This window comes from Lathyrus oleraceus, chromosome 5 (genome assembly GCF_024323335.1).
Source record: "Lathyrus oleraceus cultivar Zhongwan6 chromosome 5, CAAS_Psat_ZW6_1.0, whole genome shotgun sequence".
Taxonomy (NCBI): Eukaryota; Viridiplantae; Streptophyta; class Magnoliopsida; order Fabales; family Fabaceae; genus Lathyrus; species Lathyrus oleraceus.
Window position 1 is genome coordinate 218,557,678 of NC_066583.1, and position 8,924 is coordinate 218,566,601.

At 32.8% G+C, this 8,924-nt stretch overlaps 1 protein-coding gene across 1 annotated transcript; it reads right to left on the bottom strand.

The window, feature by feature from the left end:
* Window positions 1-742: 742 nt before the first annotated feature.
* LOC127083058 (serine/threonine protein phosphatase 2A 57 kDa regulatory subunit B' theta isoform) lies at window positions 743-6,838 on the bottom strand. The gene is made up of 2 exons (XM_051023289.1): window positions 5,260-6,838; window positions 743-1,379 (listed from the first exon to the last, which is right to left on the bottom strand). Exons 1-2 carry the CDS (start codon window positions 6,478-6,480, stop codon window positions 1,023-1,025), a joined length of 1,578 nt encoding a protein of 525 aa, XP_050879246.1. The 5' UTR covers window positions 6,481-6,838; the 3' UTR covers window positions 743-1,022.
* Between the last annotated feature and the right edge of the window lie 2,086 nt (window positions 6,839-8,924).

Here is an 8,924-nt window from a genome sequence, read left to right on the forward strand (position 1 = left end):
TTTTTGCTTTATTTATTTATTTGTTTTTCTTGTTACTGATGCAAAATATATTTTAAATTATTTTTAAAAAATAAATAATAATAACTAAATACTAATATCATAGTTTTTAAATATTTTCCCATGGAGATGAAGAAAACATTGTGGAGTGGAGCAGGACGGAGAGCGGGAAACATCCTTGCTCTCTGTTTACATCTCTATACGAGGCATTTTCGAAAATTCATGGGGTTTGAAAAAAAAACACTAAGTTGCAATGAGCCATCCCTAAAATAAAGACAATTGGTATAAAAAGACTTGAGTTTTATAACAACTAATAGATAAATAAACACTATAGAATAGGAGACTAATATGACAAATAAATAAATACAAAAGACATTTTTTTAAGTTTTAATTGAGTTAAAGGATCATGCAATCTTGGCTGATTACCATTTCCACTTTATTTGATATTTATAAACGTGTGTATTTTGACTTGTGTGATATTTATGCCTGCTCTTTCTTAATCAACTTAAGGGGTTAGGTTTTTACGTGTTGAGGATGTAAAGCAAGAAATTTGACAAAAGGTTCTAACTACTTGCATATATGAAGAATATGAACAAAAAATTGAGTTAATACTGATTCATCTTCTCTTTTTTGGACAAAATTTATTCATTTTAATTCATAAAATTACCGAAAACAATTTCAATTCAACCTTTGCAACCCACAGTTTTGGCCTGTGTTTAAGGACTATTTTTACTCTTCAACGAAATGTTCATTGAAAATGCATTAAAAACAAAAGTTCTCAAATGTGCTGAGTGTCAACTCAGGCTACAAAAGCATAAGCTATATATGGACGTTGTCGTGAATATCACATTATCCACTGCTACTACTAATAATCAATAGCCTTCAATTCCTAAAGGAAGTGAATATCAAAGTATTCCAGAAATTGACTTTCTTGGCCAGCCCATCAAAGTGCCAAAAAAATACTATAAATAAAATTCTTTCTTAAAAAATGAAGCTATATAACAGAATACATGTTCCGTTCCTATCTAACTGGCAGATTTGCGAGGGAGCGTTTTACTAATAAGCACGGCTTCGTTACCTGCAGCCTTCTTTGCGGCAACCTCCTCCAAACGTTTCCACGTAGCTTCGCGTCCTGCTGTCACTTCACCTTCCTTCGACAAGTCTTGCTCAAACTTTTGTAAGCATTCTTTATACAGATCGGGATCCAGATCCTGAAAAATCTTCTTAACATTTAAAGTCAAACTATGGACAGCTTGATTCCAATGAGTTTTAGTATTTTTCTCCAATGCAGGAAAGATGATGGGAAGTATCACTTTGCAGTTTTGTTTGATTAAGTTCACAATATGGTCATTATTCCACAAGAATAGAGCTCTTTCCGCCACCTGAAAACAGAGATGATATATAAAAACAAAAACTATACGGTGCAACTGCAGCTCCATTGGTTACAATGGAACTGACAAATTGAACTAGATAAACTATTGGTTGATTTTTGTTAGCCCGCCATTCAAACTTTTTCTCAAAACACAATATCATTCAATTGATGCATGTAATAATTTTTTAGCATTACATGAGCAATTGAGACAATAATTTATAAGGATGAAACTGTCTTTGTTTTTTAGACAGAAATATTTTACAAAAGAGAAAATGAAAGAAGACTGGAAGCTCTAAAAATTCAATAAGTTGGATCATAGTTGTCATCTTCATAGTTTCAAGCAAAATGACATCATGTATGATAAGGATTAACTGATCAGAATCCTGTCGTCATATTAATGGCCCACTATCCACCTATTAGCACTGTGTAATAATGAGTACAAATCTAACTTCTAAATTTGATATATGAAAGCTAAATCAAAGGTACACTATTTAATAGAGGATTACAAATCTAACTTCTAAATTTGATATATGAAAGCTAAATCAAAGGTACACTATTTAATAGAGGATTACAAATTTACAACTTAATTTTGTTAGTAGGTAACTAACTACAAGTGCCAATATATAAATGTAGTAACATATACTCAGAACATCAATCGTATCTAATAGCCATAGGTCTCTGTTAAATTGTAGGCAGTCAGTCATATTGCAATTTGCAACTATTCAACAAAACTCATGGTCGCTTTCACCTCTTCTGATGAAAACATCAACATTCAAAACTCAGCCATAAAGTAATAAATGGTTTGCAGGCAAAATGTAGTCTGCCTAATTATTTATATTCACAAATAGACTTTTCTAAGGGGAAAATCATCAGACAGCTGCACTCATTCTCTTTGTCTAGTAAGGGGTGGCAAAACGGGTCTGGCTGCCAAGCATGTCCGTTTTATCCGCATTTTTTTGCGGGGCGGGTCAAAGTTTTAGATCCGCACCCTCTGATATGTCTGCCCGCTCTGCCCCAAAATTTTCAGGTTTTTGCAGGCGCGGGTATTAATATGATGTTTTTCAATTTTAGGCTTTAAGAGTGCAATGCCCGCGGACGCTCCCTGCCCTCATTTATTTGCAGAGCATGCCAGGACCAAAGTTTTAGGCTCGCACCCCAACTACGTCAGCCCCGCCTCATCCTGTTCTTTTTGTTGGCTTTTGCAGAGGCCTAAACAGGGCGGGCATGACCGTTTGCCATCTCTACTAGTCAGCACAGTCATAATGAACAGAAAGTCAGCAATTGTTCTTAATAAAAAGACAAAAACTAACAGGTGTTGCCTCACATGAACATATAAGGTTTGTTTAGTTCAACAGCTGGGTGGGAGGGGAGAGGTTTTAAGTCTTTCGTATTTGGTTGGACTAGGAAAGGGGAAAGATTTTAATGGAGAGGAAGTGTAAAATTACATTTTTCACCATTGTAATATTTAAGGTGACATTAAATCAAAGGGTATTTAAGTCATAAAAAGAAACACTATCTTCCCACCAAATCCCCCCATTTTGTAGAGGAGACAAAATTGGCTTAGAAGGGATTTTGCTCCCCTCCCCTTCCCTACAAATGATTGAACCAAACAACTTCAATTTAAAATAATCCCTTCCCTCCATTCCTATAGGGAAAAGATAGTCATGTATGATGTATTTTCATTAACTTTTACTGAAATCTAGAACCAAGTCCAACACATGAACTACATTCAAGACACGGGCTTACACTTTAAGATACTATGAAGGGCCATACTATATAACCGTAACTAACGTAGAGGTGATTCTAGATCTGTCAGACACATCGATATAATTTATTTACAGGTTCTTTGCCTAACTGCCTATGTTTTTTATATAACACTTTAAGAACAAACATATTCCAATACAGAGGATAAAATTAGAGAACATAGTCATACCATACCACATGTTTCACCTTGCAATTACATTGGTTCCATCATACAAAGTGAGGGAGAAAAAGGGTGATGCTTGTTGGTGTAACGTGTGAGCTCTACTAAGTCAATGTGGTTTCATCTAGACTTGCATTTGGGCCAGTTTGTTTTAGCTTTAAAAAAATGGATTTTTTCTTTGTATTTTTTAAAATGGATTCTACAAAAATATTTTTCAAAATATTATAAGTTTTTCTAAATTTGTTTTTTATAAATTAAAAGATTGAATTGTTCATTCTATAACATAAATATACATTATTGAAGATCAAAACATAGTCAAAATCATAATTTTTTCAAAAAGTTGTATCTTAAAAATGATTTTTATGAAAAGCTATTTGAAATAGCTTCAAAATTAAGTGATTTTTTTTGAAAATTTGATATCCAAATTTTTTTTCGATAAAATGATGAAATACCTAAAATAACATTTTAAGAATAACTATTCAAACCAAATTTTCATTCGAAGCTTTTATGAAAAGTTTCTTTGTAAATTTTTTTTACACTAAAATATATAACACTATAAAAATCATTTTTAAAAAAAACCAAAACAAACGGGCCCTTTGTCTCTTGCTTTTATTAATAATTCGAGGCACTTGATTTATTTTGTTGTTGTACTTGAATATGATAAAGTCTTTGGAATGGTAAACTCGATACCATAGGACATCAAGCACACGATTTGATGGTGAGATCATATTGAATAATGGAACATTATTCTTAAATATCCTTAGTCAAGTACTACTATTAAAGAGGACGACAATAATGCATTTAGACTAGCATGCGAGTAGACCAATGACCATATTTTATGGGTCATGGATAATGAGATATCAAATATTCACATAGGTTCATGTAGAATGCAACAAATGCAACATCTTGAAGGTTTTTTTAAGCAACAAATGCATTATTTTAGAACTCAGAAATGTGCTCTTTGCCTTTGATCATTGGTGGGAATTTTCCACTGTAGTTGGTTTTAAATATTTGTGATCCTCAACAATGGAAACAATGGGCTCCAAGTAGAATAAATGAAATGGAAGACCCGGCAAGAAAGCAAATTTAATGACATAAAGATAATAATGTTATGTTGGGTGAGTGGTTACACTGAAACAAAATAGAATCAGAAATACAATTATTAGAAAGAAAATTGAGATAACATCCATAATCAAGAAGAAAGTAGGATCTCATCTTTTGCGGTTTGGGCATAGATAGAGAAGGCCTATAGAGCCAATGATAAGCAATAAGGAAGTGGATCAAACGAAGAATAGCACAATAGTTAAAGGTAAAAGGAGGCCAAGAAAAACAATATGCCAATTATTAAGAGTAATTTAAGAGGTTTGGCAGGTATTGCATTCTTAGGCAATCTCCTAACCGCATAAGCTTTTTAACTTAGTTAATTGACAATTTGACAAAACAGAAACTATTAACAGAGGGAGATGGGAGATCCCCCCTCTCCCATGCATCGAGATTAAATGCTTTTGTTCTGCAATTTTATAAACATTTTTTCCGGGCAGGGTTTGGAGTAAAAGGTGATTAAAAACTTATACATCCTAGCATGTTTAGCAGCTTTCTATGAATTGAAGTGGTGATTGATATAAAACATAGATTTACTGGAAACTGACCGAACTCCTACACTAGTTGTGAATATATCGTAATTTTTAATATGACATCTTGTGGATTACAACAAATAACCAGGAGATGTGTTCTTGCCTATAATGTTTGAATAAGTCCCTTAATAATTCAGGAAGGTCTTGTCTTAAGTCTTAAATTGTTGGTATGTATTTTAAGGCAATTCTTATGTTAATTCTTCTCAACTATGAGGAAATGAATCATATGGTATAGTATTCTGTTGTTTCTGAAAATTGTTAGTAATATTTTTATAATATACTGTTTAGCATAAAAGAAAATGAACATGAGGAAATCGTTGAAAATTTAATACCTGAAAATGGGGGCTATTCAAACAATGAGCAACACGGCGAAACAACAGCACCATACATCGCTGGAACTCCGGAGGTTGTGTTGCTTCCAAGACTTCTTCCAACTCACCTAGGAACATGACTTCCTTTGAGCTATTTGTTATTGGCCAATACTTCAATAAGCCCCTAATGATTGTATCCGCAAGCTTGCAATCTTTCTCCACAAATTGAGTAACACAATAAGATAACTGCTGATGATACATTGCTAAGCACTTTGGTTTGTGCAACGGAATCAATATCCGAACCAGAAACAATTTATGCTCTTCTTTCAAAGGCAACGCAAAACCATTAATGATGCTCCCTAGAATTTCCAAGAACTCAGCAATGCCATTATGCTTCTCAGTCTCAAAAACAAAATTCAAAAAGGTGTTATTGATCGATTTCCTAATGAAAGGACGATGCGCCATTAACTTGCCATAGATACGATGCAAGGACATTTTCAAGTATTCCCTCTCTCTAGGATCTTCCGAGTCAAACAAATCAAGCAGCCTCAAAATGAAAGACTGATCAATAAATCTCTTAGCCAACTTCGCATCCAGCTCAGGCGATGCAACAAACCTAAGAAAAAGCTCATACACAATTTGCAAATGAGGCCAAGAAGGATCCATCGAAGGCTCCTCCTCCTCCAACTCAACGCCATCAATGAGTTTGTTCTCCCGCGGCTGAGGACTAAGCGTTCTGAATATATTTACAGACACCGTCTTCACAACCTCTTGCATAACAGTCTCACTGAATTTAGCATTAACAGAAGACACATAATCAACAAGCTCCACCAAAGTCTGTCTCTTAACCTCTTTCTCTTTGAGGTGTTTAGTAGGGTCAGTGAAGTCAAAAACAACACTACACATCCTAAGTTTTTTTATAAACAAACTCGGTTTCTCAGAATTGTGAACATCCCTAAACGCTGGCAACGCTTCATAAGAATTGAAATTACCATTGGAATTCTCATTTAGAGGTAAGGAAGATTTATTACCATGATTATTATGATACTGTCCTTGTCCTACATTCAAAGAGGAGGAAGAAGAAGAAGAAACATTACCGGTTTTGCTACTCCCTGGTAGGGTAACATTATCACTGTTTTTAGATGCTACAACACCATGGCTTCTAGAGTTTCCACCTTGGTCACGATTCTCAGAACCTTTTGAGGACTTTTTAGGGATTTTACCGAATACCTTTTTGAACATAATTCATCAAACAGAACGAACACACACGAAACACTTTTTCGGAATCTGAACAACAACGAAACCTGATATGAAGATGGTGGCGATGATGATGATGATGATGATGATGATGATTAAGGAAAAACAAAAACCCTTTCCAGTTGTGAAATTCTAGCCATGGTGATGTTGGATTGGACCAACCAAACCCAATTCGATGATTTAGAGATTGATTGAGATCAGAAAGAGTGATGGTGGAACGTTAGGGTTAGGAATTTGCAAATTCAAATATGAAAAAAAAAGTAATAATAATAATGTTGTTTGGTGTTTGGGTTAGAGAGAGAGAGAGAGAGAGAGAGAATGGAGATGAAGAATGTTCTGCAGATTACTCGTTTGCTTTTCTTTTTTAATTATTATTACTCTTTTATTTTTATTTTTATTTTTATTTTTAAGGTCATAATTGTTATTTTGTGTGTGTTTTTTTGGTAGAGTATCTCAATTATTATTATTTTGACTAAACTAGATATATTACTATTTTTTTATTGAATAGATGTATTATTATTAAGGATGAAAAAAAAATCCATATCTGCATTATTCATGTATAAAATTCGCCACTAGTGTCTACAATACAAGTTATGAAATAAAATAAAAATTTACTTAGTTAACCAATGTAAAAATGGGTAAGATGGTAAATGGATAAACTATAGAAGTATTATTTTATTTAAATATTAATATTAATTTAATTTTATAATTTATACTCATTGTATTTTATTTAAGTAAGACAATTAAATTAATAATTATTATTTAAATATAAGATGTATTTAAAAAAATTATAAGAAAATGGAAGATGCATCGATGACATACATCCCACCGTATCATATGAAAATTTAAAATAATTTGAATGATTTATTATTAACAACGGTATAAAATTTCTTTATATTAAATCATTTACAATATAAAAAAGCACTTAATGGAACATCCAACCTAATAAAAATACATCAAAACAAGTGTAGATATTAATTTAAACCTCCATAATTTTAGATTATAGTTAAAATCTTCTTTCTTATCTTTTAATCATTATAAATAAAAATTTCTGACTTACACAAAAAACTACATCTTTGTCCCAAACAATTAGTTATTTTTTTAAACTAGGAATAATAATAGATTGGATAATAGATTGAGCCTTATTTATACTTTGCGGTGCTTAAATATAATTTGTCAAAAACTTCAAGGTTTTAAGTTTATCATAGGCTTAATCTATGTCTTAATTTGACTTTCTTAAAGTCGTATCTTTTTTATTAGTCTATTAAAAATATATTTCATAAAAAATTATTTAAATAAATTGTATGATCTATGTTTAAATAGATTAATGAGTTGGATTTTTTTTAAAATAATCAATTTTTCAATTTAAATATCAAAATAATTAATTTTTTAAAATAATTATCAAAATATTCACTTTTCCCTACTGATAAGTCAGTTGAACTGGTGCATCCAATAATCATTCAAAGGAGACGTCATTGGAGCTGGCGCATGCTTGCAATGACATTGCACTTAGACGTCATTGAAGTTGGCGCATGCATGTGTGGTTAAGTGTGTGCGCCTATGCATCTGACGCATGCATGTGCGTGCTTGTGCCATTTGTGTGTGGCGCCTAGGGCATTGGCGCATGCATGCATGGTTTCATCTATAAATATCATGTGCATCTCCCATATTTTTCCAGACAACTTCTTACCCTCCTTCCATTTTCCTTCAATCTCCTTCAATTTTGTGTTCTTTAACCATGTTTGAATACATTCACAAGAGAAATGTCAATTTAATCTTTTCAGCAGTGCAGCCTCCGATAAAGATTCGACTTTGAAATATAAAATCGTTTGAACGTCTTAATCGGACGTTGAATCGTTAGTTAGATGGAGAAATTGCAGAGGGTGAAAGGATTAGAAGAATTCAATGACTTGAGTCCACGTTCAACCAAAATGGAGAAGTGCGTGTATGTGTGGATATTAAGACTGACAAAGACATTCACATGATGATGTATAATATGTTCAAAATTGTTTTGATGGTTGTAATCTCTTAGTTATAGTAATGGTATTTTATTTGTTGTAGTATGTTGTGTTGTTGTTTATGTGTTACTTGTGTGTTGAATGTGTTGTCTTTGTTTGTGATGCTATTTTCTCACAAAGTTATCATATGAAATAAATGTTGTTTTCAATATAAAGCAAAAGAGGTACAATTAAAATTATCTTGTTGTGCTTGTTCCAACATTGGGACAGTTAGTACGATTGTGACCGGATTAGCGACATGAACTACATAATCGAACCATTTTGTTCATCGTATCCATTTTGGTTTGAATACGGATGTTGTTTGGGCGGCCCTTTTTCTTTCTTCGCATTACTTCATTGTGCCAGAGAATGTCTCATTGATATTCAGGCCAGTAATCCTCTTTTGCTACCACTGAAGAGCTAATTTTGTAA

Excerpts from the sequence above, each read along its gene's own strand:
- LOC127083058 (XM_051023289.1), bottom strand. The coding sequence starts at position 6,480 with ATGTTCAAAAAGGTATTCGGTAAAATCCCTAAAAAGTCCTCAAAAGGT. Across the intron at positions 1,380-5,259 it reads TGAATAGCCCCCATTTTCAG|GTGGCGGAAAGAGCTCTATT; the intron begins GTATTAAATTTT and ends CTCTGTTTTCAG.